Consider the following 22,216-nt stretch of genomic DNA (forward strand, 5'->3'; position numbering starts at 1 on the left):
CACAGTACAGTATCAGCAATGCATCTATCTACTGTGGGAGTAGAACCCACAACCATCTGCATCAAGAGCAAGTACACTACCTGTTGTGCTATTAACGATGCAAGTATACTCAGAGTAAGCAGCACTAAAGTTTTGTTCCCCTGCAGCTCTCAGCTCCTTGTAAAATCTTCTCGACACACAGTTGTATTACCCAAGTAAGAACATTTCCATCATAAAAATCTACTCAACCTTCTACAGTCCACCTGTATCAGTAAATATGCACAATCTCTGAAGTGTAAAAGTCATCTAAATAATTCCACATTAAAGAAATCTGTAACAATGAAGTGGTTGCTGCTAGCAAACAACTTTATATGTCATTGTTTATTCATCTACAAATAAAGTGCCTGTTGCCCTTGAGGAATAAATTGCCTATGTTGCATGCATTAAAAAAAATGATAAGCTAGTAATATCGCAATAGGGACTGCATGGCAAACTGATAACAGGTTCATAGTTACTACTCTAGGTATCTTTGCCAAAAAGGACTGCAGCATCCACCCACTTTACAGTATCAGCAATGCATCTATCTACTGTGGGAGTAGAACCCACTACCTTCTGCATCAAAAGCAAGTACACTACCTGTTGTGCTATTAACAATGCAAGCAGACTCAGAATAAGCAGCACTAAAGTTTTGTTCCCCTGCAGCTCTCAGCTCCTTGTAAAATCTACTCGACACACAGTTGTATCTCTGAACTTTGCAGCACAAGAAGTCTGGAAAAAGACGAAATTTATTGGGGGGGGGACAAAAGCCCAAAAACCAGGGACACATTTTAAACATTGCTTGTACAATGTTGGAAAGTTGCTAGAATAAAATGATGTGTTACCACCATACATTTCACTGCCAAGTCTTTAACCCAGGGGACCCTGCGCAAAACAGTCAGAGAAACATTCCACTATGCCAAATCAGCTGTTTTGTGAAAGAGAGGAAGACAAACTTAAATGGCTACCATTTAATGAATTCAGTTCTCACCATAGCTGTCAACCTCCTGGCACAAAACACCTGAACAAAGCCAATAATGGGGGAATATAGCCCCCAAACATATTCAGTGAATTCGGTTCTCACCATAGCTCTCAACCTCTTAGCAAAAAACATGTGGACAAAGCCAGTAATGGGGGTGGGGGGAGTACAGCCCCCAAACATTCAATGAATTCAGTTCTCACCATAGATAGCTCTCAACCTTAGCACAAAATACCTGGACAAAGCCAATAATGGGGGAATATAGTCCCAAAAATAGGGACAAATTTCAAATATCCATGTTATAAACTTAGACATCTGTTAGAATAAACAGTTTTGTGTTACCATGTACTTTCTGAAGAATATGAAGTCTGAAATTCAAATGCCTGTTATTTTTAAACATTTAACCAGGAAACTAGTCTGACTTGGAACAAAAGACAATTTTCAGCAGAGCAGGGAGAAACTCCAGACACATCTTTGGAAGATGGGAGGACATGCAGACTCCACACAGAATGCACCCCAGCCAAGAATCAAACCATTGAACCTGTAGCTGTCAGGCAGCAATGCTACCAGTGCAGCACTGCACTACAGACTTTGCAAGGCAAGGAAAAATGTAGATACAGAAACCACAGATTTTATGAGGAACAGAACAAATATGAGGCAAAAATCTGCAAATTTTTTTAGAAATGGTGGTGGATAGGGAATTCAGGTCTTTACCACCTGCATCCAAGGTACAGGGTTCAAGCCTGAGTATCTCTACCCACCACCATTTGTTCTCTCTAGCCACCAGTATATAGCAACTGGGGCATTACACACACACACACACACACACACACACATGCACACAGTCTTCACCTACTTGTTTCATGAACAGAACATGTCCGAAGCCTCACCTACTTGTTTCAAGAACATCCCATCCATCCAGCCAGTGACCATTTGTCCTACTCATTTTATGACCATCCCATCCAGCCAGTGACCATTTGTCCAGCATTCACAAAGCCCGCGCAGCGAAATCTCTGTGAGAGCTCTCAGCTCACCCCTCATTGGCCCTGCCTGCAAGGGAAGCAGTCCGGAGCTCCTCTGTTCTGTGCGGTCGTTGACCGCACAGATTCCTGGGTATCTCACAGCACAGGTTGCTGGGTACCTCTTTCTCTGCATCTGGACTGCTGATAAAGGCAGTCTGAGTGTCCGCGCATGTGCAGAGGAGTCGGGATTTTTTGTTTCACAGATTTTTTTCTTTTGTTTTTTGTAGGTGGGGGGGCTGCAGTCCGGCAGTCCAATAGCACGAGCCGCCCCTGATTGGCATTCATTTATGAAGCCGTGATGGTCTACTGGCTTCATAAATTAATTCTTGTTTACCACTCTGTCAGCATCAGCGGCTGTCTATTTTACCCTCTATCAGTTTGTGCCAAGGGCATCCACTTCATTCTGTATATGTGCTAGTTATGGCTGCTGGAAAGAAATTAAAAGCATATACTGCTTGACTCTGGAAAAATTAAGCCATTGACTTTTACTCGGCATTCCCATTGGCTGCTAAGAGTTCTCTGGCTCCATTTCTCTCTCTGTCTTTGCTGAGAACAAAAAGGGGAACAGCGGAACATGCCTTCAACTGCAGTTAGGCATGACATTGAACTGAACTGATACAATACTGGGTTTTACATTAGTGCCAAAAACAGCAGTCAAACTCCCATTAAATGTTATAAAAGAAAAGTAAACTTAATGAAATTCATTCTCTAAACCCTTAAACCTACAGTAAAAGATATTCCCAGTCATTTGCAGAGTCTAAACTATTCCACATCTATCTATATGTCTATACATATTTTAGATGGATCCACTGAAATTAGGCTAAACTACGGTAGATAGACACTTAAAACGTCTCGTATTGCAAAGGTGCATTACAAAAGCAGAACATTTTCAGCAACAGTAATTTCACTTTGAACTTGCAGAGTTTATGGGAGAAAGGAGTAAAAGAAGTTTTTAAAAACAGGGGAGACGGTTGAAAGCACTTGGTGGGAAGTGTTTAAATTTATAAATATTGAAAGTGAGACACTCGAGACAGTTAGAGCTGCCGTTAACTGTTCAAGGTTCTGAAATCAGAGCCATGGGCTGGAAACTGTAACAACGCACAACACTACCCAACAGGACCCAGTACTTCACAGCGAAGTGTGACTAAGGAGGCTTAAACTGCCTTTGTATGCCTCTTAATTGTGAAATCTAATTAAAAGCCAAAGTTAGACAGTACTTGAGGGACCAAAGAGGGAGAAAGCTCTCTGCAGAATGCCAGTATGCCGCTAATGTACTTACACTTCAGATTTAATGAGAAACTCCCACCTCCCCTTCATACTCAGCTAGCCAAAAAAAAAGAAAAATCTGTCAAATGCCAGTATACTAGAACTGCAGTGCATTCACAATTCTCACACTATGTGCACCTAGCACCTACCAAGAGCAGCCTGTTGCTGCATATTTCATCTGTTTGGGAAACTGATCGTATACTTTACGGGCTGCAGAAAAGCTACTGTGCCACATCATTCAGAAGAGTATAAAGGGAAAAACTGTCTCCCATTAAACTGTAGCAAGCTGTTCACTACTATCTATCTATCTATTGTCACAGAACAAAGAAAGTTCTGTGACAAAGAAAGTTAGGCTGCCACCACATGCTTCATGGAAAACGTACAGAATCGGCTTGCAGATACACAGTGCATTGCAAGCCGATTTTCTCCAAAATGTTAAATACGAACTTAATGATACACCACAATGAAAATGAAGTTGAGAAGGTACCTTTTCAACTTCATTTTTAACAGTGGAGGTAAAAGCAGGCTGTGAATTTACCGACCCTTGTGGAAGGCACTCGGGTGAAACAGCTTACATTTTCATGCGCCTCACAGAGCACTCGGATGTAAGCACTCAGATGCCATGAGAAGGTACTCTGGGTAATGAGTTAAGCGCCTCTGAGTAGACGATATGCGACAGAGTATAGTTGGAGTTTGTTTAGACGGTCAGCATAGGGCATCTGCTTTAGGCCTGTGATTCTTTTAGTGAGGTATTTCTGCGGCCTTTCCAGTTGTTGCAGATGTATTGAGAGATGCATACCAAACGGGGCATTGTATTCTATAATGGGTCTAATGAGGGATGAGTACAGTGGGGCAATGACCTCCTTTTTTCTGGATGAAAAGCCCTTAGTGATGACATGTGCCACATAGAAGGATTTCATGACTGTTCTGGCGATGAGGTTATTGAAGGTGAGACCACTGTCCACCTGTTTCCCTAAGTCTCTTATCACACTTTTGGTGTTTAGTGTACTGCCACCTATGTGGTAATTCACGGGTACATGTTTTTTCCCAAAGGAGATAACTATACATTTCTTAGCATTGAGCTTGAGCCCATGGCTCTGGCACCAAGCATCTGTTTCTGTAAGGCCCTTTTGTAGAATATACACATCATTTGGGGATTCAGTAATGGCTGCCAGTTTGTAGTCATCTGTGAACTTTGTTAGCCAGAGTCCCTTAGTGTTGGCCTGTACTTCAGAGAAGTAGATGCCAAACAAGAGCAGTCCCAGGACTGAACCCTGAGGTACTCCACTTGTCACTTGTCTGGAGCTGGATTTGGAGTTAGCTACTTTTGCAGTGTTGGTTCTGTCAGTAAGCCAGTTGGCAACCCATCGAGTGACGTAGGGACTAATGCCCAGCTTAGTAAATTTATCTATGATTCAAGAGTGAGGGATGGTGTGGAAGGCCTTGGCGAGGTCCAAATAGGTTGTGTGGACCACCTTACCCTTGTCCCTGGCTCTGGAGACTGATTCGAAGAAGTCAACCAGGTTCAGGAGACAAGATCGGCCATTCACGAACCCAAACTGCATGGGGTCCAGTGTTTGAAGGGTGCCAATGTCTTTGTTTATAAGTTCCATGATAATACGTTCCATGGTCTTGCAGATCAGGCTCGTCAGACTGATGGGGCAGTAGTTCCCGGGATCCAAGGTGGATCCCCCCCTTGTATAGTGGGATTAACTGTAGCTGTGTGCCACTCAGTGGGCACGAAGCCTGAGGTGAGGCTATGATTAAACATGACACTTAGGTGAGGTGCCAGTTCATTTTGTAGTTCATGTAGTACACAGCCTGGGATGTCGTCTGGTCCCATGTATGCTGTATTCTTAGCTTTGCAGAGTGCGTTTTTTTACCTGTGTGGCCATTATTACCAGAATTTGGCAATCTTTTGGTTTTGAGATGGACCCTTTAGGGGGTGAGAGTGGGGTGAAGTTTGCACTGAATTGATCTGCCAGGTTATTGGCAATATCCTTGGGTTAAGTATATTTAATGCCATTCTGTTGTAGCTCAGAGCAGATCTGAGCATTGTTTAGATTCTTGGCATAGCTGTAGAATGCCTTGTGGTTGTCTTTTGAATCTTTGGCAATTTCATTTTCGTAACTAGCTTTGGAGGATTTTATGAGGGATCTCAGTTTCTTACTGAGGCTGGTAAGGGAGATTTTGCATTCTGGGATTTTCCTCTTTTCTGCAACAGTTTCTTCCTTTTGTTGTAAAGTTTGTTTATGGCAAGGGAGCACCAGATTGACTTCCTTTTTTTGGAGAAGAGCGTCTTGGTTCTATTGGGGATAGCACGATTCATGCACGAGTGGATGTGCTCATACAGTGCCTTAGTGTAGTATTCAGCAGTCGAACTTTCAGTTCCCATCTGAATGGGTGTCATGGAAGTTTGTCACTTCTCATTTGAGTAGCATGAAGTTGTAATATGACTGCAGTAGTCATCCCTATAATGATCATAGTATAGCTATATGTGCAGTATAGCGCAAGAGTAGAGGTTTGAGTGGGGGATCGTTGCACATAATTTTCAAGTGTTCATTGTTTTCCAGAAAATATTAAATTTAACTTTAAAATAACAGAGTGCAACAAAATTCTAAGTGAAACCTTTAAATTGTGATTCAACATAACTTGACCCATCATCCTGCGACCCTGTGGCATCACTGACTTTAGCTCAGCATTCAACACAGTGGTTCCAATGCTGCTCATAGTCAAATTAATTAACCTTGGCATCAAAAAGAGCTTCTGCAACTGGATCCTTGACTTCTTGATTCTTGCGACTTACACATAATTTGAGTGTTGAGTGTATCCGTTACTTGGATGTTGAACTGTACAAAGACAGAAACATGAAATCTTTTAAAGCTAAGATACATAGGAAACCAGCCTATTCCAACTCATTTCTCCACTTCACCAGTTGTCACTCTTATCAGCAGAAAAGATCAGTGGCGAAGGGACAACTGGTAAGGGTGGCTAGGATGGTGTCCGATGAGAAAGAATTTGGGTTGGAATGTCAAGCGTTGTATGACATGTTCATGAATCCTGGGTATCCCCCACAGTTATTGGGTTATTTGGTTTTTGAAATTCAGCGTAAAAGAATCAGTGGTCATTTCTGTCTGATTTTAGCACCAAAGCCCCACTTGATTTATTCGCAGACCAGTAGTGCTGGGTTCGTTCATTCAGAGAAAGTTAATTCTTTCAGAACTACTTTTATTTCCACCTACAGCCTCGATGCCCCTATTATAAGAAGAATTATTTTTAAAAACTGGAACCTACTAGTATCAGACAGGTATTTGGCCCCCATAGTGGATCCAACTCCTAGAATTATGTATAGAAGAGGGGCTAATCTTAAGAACCTGTTGGAGAGAGCAAAACCTAGTTTCACTAGGACTGTGGTTATGTTCAAATGTGAGAGTTGTCCGTATTGCAAACACGTTAGTGGGGCAAACTTTCACTATAAGGGGCAAGAAGTATTCCATCAATAAAAGGTTCAATTGCCTTTCCAAGAGTGTTGTTTACTTGGCTGCTTGTGGACTCTGCCCTTGTTTCTACATCAGTAAGACAGACCATAGACTCCGGAACAGAGTCTACGAGCATGTGTATAGTATTAAAAAGTCAAGGGTTGAGAATGCTCTGGCAAAACACGTACACGAACATCCACAACACAGTTTTTGTTTTCAAATTATTGAACAGGTGGAACATGACCCTAGGGGTGGGCCTTTCAATTTATTGTTAGAAATTCTTGAACTTATTTGGCAAATAAGAGTTAATGCTTATAGCCCCCCATTGCTTAATTTGTGCACTTAAATGCAGGAGTTTACAAAGATAATTATAATTACAGTTATGATTATTATAATCGTAGCTTTACTTTTAATTTTTAGTTTAATTTCATCATTTCCTTTAATAGTTGTTCCCATTAGCCACTGTGTTTTTTCATGCACCACAAATATTGGTCTTGCTTCTTGGGTTGTCTTTAACCTTTTGTAAGCTTATTTTAGATTTTTTTTAACTTTTGATAACCCAAAATCTATTTAATTACGTTTTTTAATATTTTTAATTGAGTCTGGTTGCCGTATAGGATCCACTTATTTGAATGTACATGTTAACTACATGCTGTCTTATATTGTATGTCTTTTTTACTGAATGTTTTTTATTTTTTTTTATTTGTATTTAACATTTTTAGTCTCATATTGATTGTTTCATTAATATGTCGTTCATCAACTTGTATTTCAATAGATGCATACTTATTCAATGTGTTGCTCTTTAATTTTTAATTGACTGATTCTGACAAGTGGTCACGTTGGTTATTTAAGTGTTGGGACTTGTAATTTCTCATTTGTCTGAAGAAGATTTACTCAGTGTAGTAAACAAAACCGCTTACTAAATAAATCATTTCCTTGTGGAGTGTTTTCGTGCCTGCAGCGTTTTACTTTGACTTATTCAATTAATAAAGCTCACCAATGCCTGCATTTCCTGGGAAGGCTCAAAAGAGCAAAGCTTATTCTGAATGCTCTATCTACTTTCTAAAGGAGCTATTGAAAGTATTCTTAGCTGCAACTTTACTGCGTGGTATGGAAACAGTACTACAGCAGAGAGGAGGAAGCTTCAAAGAGTGGTGAAGATTGCAAGAGAAGTTAATGGGCACAAATCTTCCAACCATGGAAGAACTTTTTACAACAAGAAGTATAAAGAGTGCATACAAAATACTTGGAGAGGCTGGTTTACTAGACTTTATCTGACAAGAGGCACTGCAGCATCCTCTGTAGGACCTCCAGGCTCTTGGAACAGCATCTATCAGACAGTAATATGGCTCATAAACTCTGACATCAACTTGGATGTCTCTCACCTCCAAACATGATCTCACTAGTAATATTTCACTGAAAGTGATGCATTATTTAATTCACTATAGTTAACATATTCTTACTGAAGTGCAGAATCTTTCTCTTAAAGTGCAGTTTCAGTAATTCCTCATGTGCAATATTAACGGACTCCCTTTTTTCTCTTTTTCTGTGTACAGTACTATTTGTTCATATGTTTACGTTTGTGTATGGTAGTTTTACCTGACTAGAAGTAGGTTATAAGAAGTATTTTTTATGTGTATTGGTCATTAGAATAGATGTAATTTGTGTTTCACTGTTGCAGTCATTACATTTGGGTTATCCGCTTGCAGGTAGCCCTCAGTCAGCCTGATTAACAAAGTCTTGGGTCCTGCGTCAGTTGTTGTCCCTTTTTCCATGACGTCAGGTTGTCAGGGGTATAAAACATGCATCCGACGCCATTACATCAGTCTTTCTTGCTGTGCGGTGCCCGAAGCAGAAGCAGTTCGCAAGTGCCAGTAGTCCGACTCCTGAAATTTTCGTTTTCGAGTTTCAGAACCGAAGTCTTCAACTAAAGCAAAGTACCCCGTTAGGGAAACTTTTTCTTGCTCCTTACCGATGTCAGTAAAAGTTAATTGCATTACTTGTGGAAAGCAAATACCTTATAAAGATTTTCATTCGTACTGTATTCCTTGCCTAGGCCCTGACCACGACGTACCTTGCTGTCGGGTTTGTGCTTTATTTAATCAGCGCACTATCCGTCGTCGGTATATTTTCGCCTGTAAATATTTCGGTTCTCGATTTAATTATCCAGAAATGTCGTCAGTTAGCCCTCCGACTACCGGGATTCCAAAAAAACGTAAAGATAAAGACAGAGACAGGCCGCCAAAGTCCAAAACTGCCAACGACGCTTCTCCTAAGCCAGTCGCCAGTTCATCAGAACTCAGTGACGTGCTTTCACAGCCCCTGATACCCGCTACTTCTGATTCGCAGGCCTCTACTGAGACCCATTTGGAGTCTGGTATGCCGCGAGATGCTTCAACTATGGAACCCGCGGATGTCTCTACCTTGGATGAGTCCGGAGCTGCTGTGGACCGGCTTCTGAGGGTGTATTCAGGCCTACAGACTTGCATATTAAACCGACACCTCCTTCTTTACTTAGGCCTAAATTTCGATCCATGTCTAAAAAATCGATGCCCAGGCTACATGCTCAGGCCTTTATGCCTAAAAAACAAATGATAAGTATGGCTGAAGATCTAATAACTCTAATCAGGGGTAGCCAACCCCCCCCCTTCTAAGAGGCCTAGGACTGAAGTTGATTATGAATCTTCTGATCAGGATTCTGTTTTTTTTCTGATTCTTCTGATGATCTGGATTTGCCCTTATCTACTTATGAAGGTTCTGATGCAGAGGACTGCATTCCCTCTGCCTCCCCTCCTGAGGATTTTTCTTTTGGGGAAACCTTACATACTCTAAGGGAGCATTTCCACTGGGAAAGCCAGGATTTGTCTGATTCAAAAAAGAGGCTTAGGGATTTCCTTCTCCTACCTGAGCACAGGCCTTTAGCTATTCCTCCTGTACTAGACATTGTTGATGATAATTTTTTTTCGGAATCTAGTTTGGCCCCTGATTCCCTGCCTCCTGCTCCCAGACAACCTGACAGATACTACAGGGTCCCTGAGTCCCACAAGTTCCTTTTTAAAAATGCTATTGCAGATCCAGAGACTATTTCACAGGGGCCCAAGGGCATTAAGGCTTCTACTGCTAAAAATCCTACCCCTTCTGATAGAGACTCCAGGGCACTGGATAGATGGGGTAAGAAGGTTTACACTTCTGCAACTTTGGCCATTAGGGCTTTAAACTGCCAGTTTCATATGTTAAAGTATCAGCAACATGTTATTGGACTGCCTAAACAGAAAATTATGTTGATTCCTGACTGTATGGAAAATAAAGAATTACAGGATTTAATGCATTCTGCTGAACAAGTTGGAAAACATAATTTGCAATGCGGTTTTGATTCATTAGAGGCCTCTTGCAGGGCTGCTGTTACTGGGTCTTTGCTCAGAAGGCATGCTTGGCTCAAGGAGCAATCTTTGCCTGATCATGTTAAAGCTAAATTGTTGGATGCACCTTTAAATCAGGACCGCCTGTTTGGCAACAAGGCTGAGGAAGTTCTTAAAAAGATGGAAGGTAAAGCTAAATCTGTGCAAACTGTTAAAGATTTTTTACAAGTTCAGCCTCCTAGATTTTGTAGGCACTGACCCTCTAAGAATTGGTCCTTTCAAGCCCCTTCCAGGTCTTCTCAAGCCAAATCCAGACACAGCAAAAACCCCAGGTTTCAGTCCCAGGGGATAGATAGAACTAAGCAGTGAGGGGCCTCCAATTCCAAATCTGGGAATAATAAGACTTCCTCCTATGGTAAACTGTCTCAGTGACTTCCTTTTAAAATTTTCAAGCACTTATCAACTGACTGCCCCCTTGGGGTGAAAGATTGCTCTTCATGCAAAGAATTGGGAACTCATTACCCAGGACAAATGAGTTTTAAATATTGTGTCCCAGGGATACAGATTTCACTTCCACACATTGTCAACACCAAGCGGGTGGCCGGACCTACCTCCAAATCAGTAGGCATAGGCCCAAAAACAAGTACTTTCTTTCTTAAGCATGGGGACTATTCAACTGGTACCAGAAGAGGAAAAGGGACAAGGTTTCTACTCTAGATTTTTCCTGGTACCCAGAAAAGACCATTTATGGCATCCTATCCTGGACGTGTCTACTGTAAACACCTTTTTGGAGATTCCAAAATTCAAGATGCTGACTTCACCAATTACTTCCTATACTAGGCAAAGATGCCTGGTTGGCAACACTAGATTTAAAAGAAGCATACCTGCACATCCCAATCAGGGAATCTTGCAGAAGATACCTACGCTTCAAGGCAGGCTACACGCACTACCAGTTCTCTGCACTGCCCTTTGGCTTATCTACTGCGCCCAGGGTATTCACAAAGTGCCTAGCTCCAGTTATTGCATTTTGCAGGCAAAGAAATATTCAAATATACCCATACCCGGACAATTGTTTAATTCAGGCAGAAAGCCAGGACATACTTTTGAATCATCTGGCATTTGTACAAAGGGTTCTAACTTGTCTGGGGTACACCATAAACAAAAATAAATCGCACCTGGTACCCTGTCAACAAATTATATTCCTGGCAGCAAGCTTGAATACAACTTCCCAGATGGCTTACCTCACGCCAGAGAAACAATTTAATTTGACAAACTACTTCAAACAAGTGGCCACAAAAACCCTGCTATCTGCAAGACAAATATTGCAAGCCTTGGGGTTCATGGCCTCCTGCATTCTTCTAATTCCATATGCAAGACTGCATATGAGGAAACTAGAGTAGTATCTAAAAAGCCTTTGGTGTCAACATTCTCAAGACCTGGAAACAATGATTCCTATCATACCTTGCCTACGCCTAAAGTTCCTTTGGTGGGCAGAGGCCTGACACCAAAACAAGGGACTACCTTTCACGCCACCCCCTGCCACCCAAACCCTAACAACAGATGCATTGGTCTATGCATGGGGGGCTCACCTGACAGGGAAGTGCATTCAGGGCAAATGGAACCCAAGTCAAATGCACCTGCATATCAATCAAAAAGAAATGTTAGCTGTACAGAAAGCTCTGACAGACTTCAAGGACCACATTCTTCCATGACAACTAATGGTAAAGACGGGCAACACCACTGTTATGTGGTACATAAACAAGCAGGGGGTACACATTCTTACCCCCTCTGAAGACTAGCCATGGCATTGTGGAAGACAGCCCTTAGCTACCAAGTGCATGTACAAGCTCAATTCCTGCCAGGAAAACTAAATACACTGGCAGACAAACTAAGCAGAAACCTCATGGACCCTCACGAGTGGAAACTGGAACCAAGGATTTTGAACTTGTTGACAAGCAAATGAGGGAGCCCAGATATAGACCTGTTTTCCTCCCCCCAGAACTACCAATTAGACACATTTTGCACAAGGACTCCCCACAAACAAGCCTGGAAAGTGGATGCTCTGTCCTTCAGCTGGAAAAACCTATCATGTCTATGCCTTCCCCCCTCTGCCTCTTCTCCCCAAAGTACTACTAAAGATCAAACAAGACAAACCAAGGACAATTTTGATTGCACCAGACTGACTGCGCCAGCACTGGTGCCCCCTCTTGTGCAGTGTGTCACGGTTATCTCCATGGCACCTGCCTCAGACTCCTACCCTGTTGTCTCAGCAGGAGAACCAGATTCTCTACCCTCAGCTTCAAACACTGAATCTAGCAACCTGGCTAATTACTTAATCTCTCCTTTACCATCCCTCAGTAAACCAGTGATGGATATCATTTTGGAGGCAAGGAGGCCTACTACTAGAAAATCTTATTCTGAAAAATGGAAAAGATTCTGCGCCTGGAACCAGTCTCAAGGGATGAGCACAGCAGTGCCCAATTTACCTCAGATTTTACAGTACTTAACTGAGATGCTTCACAAGGGCCTGTCTTTCTCCTCCATCAAAATTCACGTCTCAGCCATTTCAGCTCATTATAACACAGAACCTCCCCTCTTCTCTCATCCACTGCTCAAGCAGTTCCTCAGAGGGGCCAAAAATTTACGACCGCCCAGGAGAGCTCCAACTCCAGCCTGGGACCTTAACTTTGTATTGGAGAAACACACTCTTCCTCCTTTCAAGCCAGCTGCTACTGCAGATTTAAAATTCCTTTCTTGGAAAACAGCTTTCCTTTTAGCAAACACTTCAGCTAGAAGGGTATCTGAATTACAGGCCCTTATGGCAGTGGAGCCTTTCATCATCTTTCATGCGGACAGGGTGTCCCTCAGAACCAATCCATCCTTCATGCCCAAGGTGGTATCCAGTGTGGCTCTTAATCAATCCATTCACTTGCCAACCTTCTTTCCCAATCCACAGAGTAAAGGGGAATGGATACTGCATTCCTTAGATGTGCACAGACAACTTAGATTCTACTTGGACAGGACAAAACCTCAAAGGAAATCTGAACAACTGCTGGTGGCATTTGCTGCAGGGACAGAGGGGAAGGCTATTTCAAAGCAAATCATTTCCAAATGGATAGGCCATTGCATTCATTTCTGCTACAAACACCATGGAAAACCTATCCCACAGGGAATCAGACCCCATTCAACCAGGGCTGCATCTACTTCTACAGCCTTTCTCAGAGGCATCCCTACCAGGAACATCCTAGAAGCTGCTACCTGGAGTTCTGTACATACTTTCACCAAGCATTACCACCTGACAATTTTCTCTAAATCCAGAGCTGGCTTTGCCACTGCAGTCTTGCAGGGCCTTATAGCTATTTCTATTGCTGTCTAAATTCCTCCTCCCATTCTTAGCTTTGGGAATCTACCCAAATGTGATGACTGCAACAGGGAAATATGAAGAACATAGTACAGTTGTGTACACTTACCATAAATGTAGATGTTGGAATGTATTCACTGTTGCAGTCCTCGTTACCCTCCCTCCAGCCCCCTTACTACTTTTGGTTATACCTCTACCCTCCTTTACTGTGCTCAAAAGCTTTTTGATGTATTTGCTTTTTTTTTTGTGAGGTATAACCTTGTATATTTATAGATTTAATTGCTTCCCATTAAGGGGGCACCTGACATCTGGGGCAAGAAAAACTGATGTATTGGCATCGACTGCATGTTTTACACCCCTGACGACCTGACGTCATGGATGAAGGCACAGCAACCAACGCAGGACCCAAGACTTTGTTTACCAGGCCAAATGAGGGCTACTGCAAGCAGATAACCCAAATGTGATGACTGCAACAGTGAATACACTCAACCATCTACATTTATGGTAAGTGTACACAACTGTACTTTTTGCATTGTACTCTACAGCAACAAAAGTAACATGCATTATTTTAAATAATTCTGGGAAAGAAGTTTTGTCATTACAGCGCTTTTCCTTTCTGCTTTGCATTTTGTGAGACAGAACAGCTGTTATTAGCATTGTTGTAATAAGTGCCATTTGAAATGCTCAGGATTGTACAATTCTGAACCAAATGAGCAGTCTAGTTTGCCCATTTCTCTGAAAATGGGGAACTGAATAACATGCAAACCTTTCTTCTCCCCTACATATTTAAATTGTATTTTTTTTTACTTTACTACCTCTTTAAGTGGGCTGTTTAAAATACAGACTATGTGTTATGTGAAATAATGCATTGTCCTCTTCTGTGGACCATGTAGCCTTTATCTTCAAGTTTTGTCCTAGTCATCTAATGCATCTTTTTTTTTTTTTTTTTGAAAACTGGTAACCCCTTTGGTTAGCCTGACAGCTTTGAGATACTCACGTTTCTGTCAACGTCCCTTTTTGCCGTCTTTCTTCAAAACCATGCCTTTTAATTTGTTGAAATGTTTCTTTATAGAGATCGTGATACTGATAAGCCACCGTTTTTGCTTCTCTTCTATAGCGCCTTTATCCAGTCTGTATACTTAAACAAGCAGCAAAAATATGAATGTAAGAACTGAAACTGAGAATAAATGTATGCAGCAAGCTGAAGGATAAAATTCTGACATAGTGAAAAAGTCAGTAGATTTGTGAAGAGGAAGGGAAAAGACATAGGCCAAAAAGTGTCACTACAAAATTTACTGTTATTGTGCTAAATGTCGTAAAAAGATAAATAAGATTTGATTATTTATGATTTAATAAAGTGTAATTTGGATGTCTTTTACAGAAACTGTATGCATTTATTATAGAAAATATGTTAAATACTAAGAAATGTTTTAGAGATATTAAGTGTTGTATATCATATGCATGTGGTGGTATCCAGCAGTCAAATTGGATATGGGAGGTGTGCAAATTTCATGCTAATTATCTGCCTAGGTTTTCCAACTTTTCGGAATTCGAACTTTTCGGAAGAATTTGTCCAGATTTTCGATGTCTGCAGATTGAGAGGTATGCCTCTGCAGTGTAGGTTCCCAGTGAGTGGGAACTCCCCACCCACCAGTCCTCAAATATATGGAATTATTTATGTCTGCTTAAGGAAAATCACACCTGGTAGTAACTGTCCCTAGTATTGCCTGCTCTGTAATTCAGGGAGGGACATCAGTATTACATGTATCTTTTTTTCCTTTGTCTATGCAATATTTTAGTACGAGATCCCTTGCGGACCTGACAGATGAAGAGTTCTAGAAGACTCCCAAGTGCTGTAATGATGAGTGGGGGTGCACTTGAGTGTCTTTTCCACCAGAAGAACTGAAGGAATGTTGTGTGTGTCTCATTTCTCTGACCTTTGGTTTGACATTGATCAGGGAGGAGATTCAGTTGAGGAGACATTGAAGTAAACCTCTAGAGGTTGATCAGGATGTCAGCTATGTTGCCTTCTGTAAGGAATATGACTACAGTGGGGGTATACTCAAATGTGTAATGTTACAGTAAGCTTCACACACAACTTTACATTTTCTCTATATGTAGCAGTCAGGGTTGGGTTAAAAAAGATAAAAAGTATTTTGTGGTGACAAAAACTTGACATTTGAGCAGAGTTGCCCAAAAATTGCATTTTATTTTGTAGTTCATTTCATCAAACAGACTTACACCGGTGCATGTAGAGGGCTCTGCCCCTTCACCTTTACACAGTTATCTGCAGGTTTGCTGCTGCTGTTTAAAGGTGAGGATGACTTCACCTTTCAATCAGTCTTCCTAGTAGGATCATGTGTTTTTGTTACTGAAATGACACAAAGGATGCAGTTTAACATAATGTTCCTGAAGAAGCTTCATTTCTAAAAATCAGTTCTGATCTTTGCACAGTAGTGCTTAGCATTTTAACACTGCATCTAAGTGCATCCAATTTACCAATGGTTTTATGTATCTGGAATTTGCTTAGAAAAGTAAAACAGAAATGTTAATCTGAAGCTTTTCTAAATAATTTCCTTATTAAAGCAAATTAAGCTGATATTATGTTTGCATTTTCTTAAACCCAATAGTCATTTTTTCCCTTTTGTCTTCCAGGCATATGTTATTTTTGTTACAAAACTAGGTGGCCAGTGGTTGGAGCGTAATTTTGCTACCTTTTTGTCGCACGTACTGGAACTAGTTTCTCACCCTCGTGCTACTCAGAGTCATGTAGATGCAGTGTATTCCCGGAGATGTGTTTCCTTTATCTTAAGAGCTACTGTGGGGAGTCTACTAGGAGAAAAAGCTCAGATTGCAGCTGCCAAGGAGATCTGCCAAGCAATTGCTAAACAAATGAGAGCAGTAGGTAAAGAAATCTTTTACTCATTTGGTTTTAACTGAGAATAATTTTCACTGTCGGGAGAGAGATGGAGATTGAGAGAGAGGGAGTGAGAGAGAGAGACAGAAGTTGGAAGTAATTACTTGATTAATTTGTGCAGACGTTTTCCAGATAGGAACCTGCTTATATTGGAGGAATCGGAAGTATAATTCAAATGTGTTCTTTATGTACAGGCAAGAGATGATGTGTGCAGCTTCTTGGTTTTTTTTTTTGTGTTGCTTAACCATTTGCCATTTGTCTTGAACATACTGTTTGGGAAAACAAATTGATTTAGCTGAACTTTTTTGAGGTAGTCTGAATTTCCGAAACACCCTGTGCAGAAGGCTGCGGCCGCAACTTAATATAGTCAACTCCAGGTTGCTTTATTTCAGCTGAAGGGCAAAATGTCTTTAAGGGATTTTTCATCATCCTCTTGTTTGGCTAGTAGTGTGTTTTGAGCATGTGATATAGTGCCACACATCTGTCCTCCAGATTCTTAAGTTATCTCAAAAGTATACACTTATTAAAGAAATGCATTTATTTATTTATTTTACATTTGTTGACTGGGATTGTCCAACTGAGCTAATAGCTCTGTTCAGCAGAGGGCTGGAGAGAACAGCTCCACAAATTTACAATAATAGTAATAAAAATTTAGAAACTAAAAAAAAAATAATAACAAGATCATTTTTAATTGCAGCAATCAAATCATAAAAATTACAGAGTCAAGTTGCCATTTAATGTAAGTTAGGCGTAGAAACAAATGAACAAACGAAAGAACTGAAAGTGGAAGAGGGTAGACAGAAGGCTATCCTAAGGCAGATTAAGGCAGTGGAGTTCAGTGGCATGACCAGTGACTTTTCAGGTATTCTTTGGTGACTGATTTAAATTCTTTGATTTTTTTGTGAGACCTAATTTCCAGTGGCAGTTTGTTCCAGGATATGGTGGTATAGTAGCTGTAGAGGTTGTGACCAATTTTGTTTTTGGGTTTATAGATTTGTAGTATGTCTTGGTTTGAGCTTTGAAGATTCCTAGAAGGAGTGTAGAAAGAGATTAGAGGAGATAGGCTGGGACAGTATGATGGTTGGTAAAATGTAGAGTGGATAATCTGAAGCTGAGAGAGGAGAAGCTGGTGGGGTACTTCTAGACAGTTTAAGTTATTTAGAGAGAGACAGTAATGACATCTATAGTTTTGGTTTGCAGTAAATCTGGCCACTTTTTTATAGGTAGTTTCTAACTTAGGAGAGAAGGTTGGAGGTTTGTGAGGATCTGAGAGCTGTACAATAGGCTTGGTAGCAGGTAAACATGGGGAAGGTATACTTTAGCTTTGTTGGTGAGGAACTTTTTATTTCTGTATGAGGCGCCAAGTTTTTGATGTGTTTCTTAAGATAGCTATTAACATGCAAATCAAATTTCAGGTGGTCATCTGTAATGACATGTAAGAGTTGTGTTAGGTTCAACTTCGATAGATGTGTTGTTTAGAAAAGGGATAGAAAAAGTCGATTTAAGGTGGTTTACATTTTTGGGAAGAAAAAGTAAGAGTTTATTTTTTTTTTAGGATTCAGAATTAGCTGGTTATTAGAGAGTCCAGTTTCAACTGAGTTAAATGTTGTCTGAGTAACACAAGTTAGGTCGGAGAGTGTGTCTGCAAAAGTGATGAATGTATAGTCATTGGCATATTGAACAAGGGGTGACTGATGGCAGGAGGTAATAGAGTAGGTTAGTAAAGCTATTGAAAAGTAATGGGCCAAGAATAGATCCTTGGGGAACACCCATTTTGACAGGAAGAGAGCATAGAGCCACTTTACTGATTGTAGTCTGTCAGTAAGATAACTAGAAAATCAGGCAATGGTAGTGGTAGAAAATTAAGGTCAGACAGTTTATTCTGAAGAGGGGAATGAGAGACTGTATCATATGCTTTGGAAAGATCTAGGAATAAGCATGAGACTAGTTTATTATTATCTCTGTCAAGAGAAACATTGTTGAACGATAGGAGGGCAGTAGCGGTGCTGTGTTTAGGATGAAATTCATGTTGTGTAGGGCTGAACAGGGTTTTTTGAAGTAAGTGTTGTATGACTTGCTTGTGTATGCATTTTTCTAATACATTTGAAAGACGTGAGAGGATAGCTATAGGTCTGAAATTGGCGATTTCTGTGGAGTTACCTCCTTTGTGTATGGGTAGAGTATAGAATTGTTTCGAAATAGAGGGAACCTTTGATTCAGAGATGGAATGGTTTATCAGAATAGATACAGGAATAGCTAGAGAGTCTGCTGCTATGTGAAGGAAGTAGGAAGGTATGATGTCCTTCTATTCGCATGTTGCAGTATTCATAACTGTAGGGAGGTTGCTGCCTGCAGCACCACAGTCTGGCCAGTATGCCAGTCTTTGTTTCAGGAGGGTACATGTGATGTCCCTTAGCAGGGCTATAAACCGACTCTGGGTATCAAAGTGACGTCTGCACGTACCCTCATCAGAAATTTTCTGCCACAGTGAACGTCAGATTCCTGTTTGCCGGTTCCGTAAGCAGATCGCATTTCTTAAGACGACTGGTTACGATTCCGTTCAAGACCAGACAACCGCATCTTCGACCAATACAGATAAGTGCCCTGTTGGGTTTTTTCCTTGCTTTTGATTACAGTTTAGGCTTACATGTCAGCTAGAAAGGGGAAGTGTGCTTGTGGGAGACAAATTCCTCACAAGGACATGCACGAGAAGTGCGTATTTTGCTTAGGCAAGACCCACAACCATACGTCCTGCCCCATTTGCAAATCTTTCCTCCCCAAAACTCTTTGCAGCCGCCTGGCGGCACTGAAGTTGTACTTAGAAAATCAAAGGCTACGTCGCTTAGTGTTCGATATGGAAGGAGAGGAGTAGGCCCATCTGCTGAGCCGCCAAGGAGGAAGGCCAAGAAAATTAGGCTGGAATCCCAAGCTGCGCCTCAGGCATCCGAGCAGGCTCTTGAGGTGCTTGAAAGCCCAGAATCTTCTCAGACCACAGTTTCCAAAGCAGGCCCGGGAGTCTTAATGGAAGCTGGGATGCTGGAAACAGCATGTACGTCTGCTGAGGCTAATCAGCCATCAGATCCGGACGGGGGAGGGGAACCATGACTCACTTATTCGGAAGGCCCTGCTCCTTCTCTTCCTACTAAACAGACATCCACCTTGATGGCTTTCTCCACCGGCTACTCCTTTGAAGAGAAAACAAAAAACTAAACACCCTGAACCTCAACCACTTCCTGGTTGGGAAGTGTTCTCACAAAGTTTCTTTAAGGCATTTCAGGGCTTGCAGACACAACAACTTCCCCATGCTGTCTCACCTCAGCCACCCTTACAGGTATCTGAGGAACACTACTCCTCTTCTGAGGAATCATTTTCTTATGAAATCCAAATAGACTCTCCCAAGGATTTCATTACACCAGAGGAGGAGGATTTCATTTCGCCTGAGTCCCCAGGAGAAGAATTTACCTTTAGGGACACTGTCTCCCTCATGAGGGAACATTTTAAGTGGCAGGCATCAGAGGTTTCTCACTCCAAGAAAAGGTACTTTGACCTTTTACAAATGGAGCAACCATCTCCTTCTGCTGTCCCCCCTTTATTACCTGCTTTCCAGGATGCTTTTTTGGCTGCTTCTCAGTCTTCTGACTCACAACCACCAGCCTCTAAATGCCCGACCGTTTTTATAAGGTTCCCCAGAACACCAAGTTCCTCTTTAGAAACCCTCCAGCAGACCCAGCTGTTACAACTGTCTCTGCTGACAAAACTTCAAGACAGTTACTTTCTGCTCCTCTTTACCCAATGGATAAAGACAGCAAATTCATGGACAGACTAGTGAAGAAAGTGTATGCCTCCTGTACTCTGGCTATAAGGGCCCTCGACTTCCAAACACATATGGCTAGGTGTGTCCTAGATACCATATCCAAAGCCTCTGCCCTCCTGTCCAAGGTGCCGGATTCTCCCATAAAAGCCGAAGTCAACACTCTGCTTTCCACAGCGTCCCAAGTGACTAGCCACTCCAAGTGCAGTTATGATGCTGTGAAAGCTTCATCTAAATCAGCTGCATCAGGATCGGTTCTAAGGCAATACTCCTGAGTAAGGCTTCAACCTCTCCCCATGGATGTACAAAGAAAATTACTTGACGCATCCCTGGAAAATAAGGCCCTCTTTGGGCAGGCTTCTGCTGAGCTTCTCAAATCCCTTCAAGAAAAGGAAAAGGAACTACAAAATCTCAAACATCTTCTGGTATCCCCTATTCCCAGATACCATAGGAACTACCCACAGAAGCTTTCCTTTGTTAGAAGGCAGTCCTTTCACACAGCTCCTCAATCTAAGGGATGTAGACAACCCAGAAAAATTCTTATCCCAGGTTTCCCACCAGCTCCTCCACTGCATCCTTTTGGAGTCAGTCTGACCAATCCAGACCTCCTCCACTGTGACTCACCTTCTTTGGACCCAAACACACCCTTATCCCTTTTGTCTCACCCTCTTCCTACCCTCCTGGTGGATAATCACAGCAGAACAGTGGGTCCTCTCCATCATTCAGAGAGGATATTTCATGACTTGGTGGATGCTTCCACCTTTTCAAGGTATTCCCAACCACCAAAAAAACAAATCCACCTATTTCCAACTATCATTCAACAACTCCTAACTCATGGTACCATAGAACAGGTACCTGCCCCACAAAGAAACACAGGCTTTTACTCCAGGATGTTTCGTTTAACAAGGAAAGATGGCCCATGGAGCCCAGCTTTGCTATAGGCTCCTGCCATTTTCAGTTCTCTGCCTTGCCCTTCAGTCTCTCCACTGCTCCTTGAGTGTTCACAAAGTGTCTAGCCCCCTTCATTGCTCACTGCAGGACTCGGGGGTATACAGATATACCCATACCTAGATGACTACTCATCCTTCATCAAGACTGCCAAGTTTTACTTCACGTACAACAGGTGTCTTCCACCATAACTCAACTAGAGTTCACCCTAAGTCAAGAAAAATCTCACGTCCCCCTCTCAAAACTTAGTTTTCTTGGGGTGCAGGATCAGAACAGACAGCATGAAAGCCTTCATCCCAGACCAAAGGATCAAATACCTTTGTCTATACTTTACACAGATCCTCATCCAGTCTTCCATAACAGCTCGGGAATTCCTGATAATGGTAGGCCACATGGTATCTGTGATACCCATGTTACCTCTGGCAAGACTCCACATGTGCAAAATCCAGTGGGTCTTAAAAAACCTATGGAGCCAACACTCCCAACCCATGGACTCTCCCCTTCCCCTACTTCTGTGCCTAAAAAAAAAAGAAATCCAGTGGTGGGTGTCAGCACTGCACCTCAACCTAGGAACCCCCCTACAGGTTCCAGCCCCCCAACAGCAGTTCTCCACAGTTGCGTCAGACATGGGGTGGGGTACAGTGCTTCTAGCAAACCAGAAACAGTTCTCAGCACAAGGCAAATGGTCCACTCTAAGACAAAAGGACCACATCAACATCAAGGAAATGAGGGCATTACTATTAGCTCTTCTAACCTTCAAATCTACTCTCATGCCAGGAACCCTGAAAGTAATCACAGACAATATGACTGTCCTGTGGTACATCAACAAGCAAGGGGGGACAAGGTCCTACTCTGTATGCAGCCTGGCCATCCAGATTTGGAACTTAGCATCTTCCCTCCAGGTCCACCTTGTAGCAGTGTATATTCCCTCAACACAGTATGTTATGGCAGACAAACTCAGCAGAACCTCGGCCCCCTCTCACGAATGGATGCTATAGAGAGGTTTTCCTGGACCAGATACACAGGTGGGGTATTCCACAAGCAGATCTCTCTGCCTCC

At 41.9% G+C, this 22,216-nt stretch overlaps 1 protein-coding gene across 3 annotated transcripts in view; it reads left to right on the top strand.

Annotated features, from left to right (window-relative positions):
* Positions 1–22,216, top strand: part of HEATR5B (HEAT repeat containing 5B) — a 2,176,461-nt gene that overhangs the window by 386,905 nt on the left and 1,767,340 nt on the right. For all 3 annotated transcript variants that reach the window (XM_044058540.1, XM_044058533.1, XM_044058548.1), the window contains exon 8: positions 16,137–16,386. In XM_044058540.1, the coding sequence (XP_043914475.1) occupies positions 16,137–16,386 (250 nt within the window). The remainder of the gene's footprint in view (positions 1–16,136; positions 16,387–22,216) is intronic.

Source organism: Protopterus annectens, chromosome 1.part2 (assembly GCF_019279795.1).
Source record: "Protopterus annectens isolate FY-2018-M chromosome 1.part2, PAN1.0, whole genome shotgun sequence".
In the NCBI taxonomy this organism is placed as follows: Eukaryota; Metazoa; Chordata; order Ceratodontiformes; family Protopteridae; genus Protopterus; species Protopterus annectens.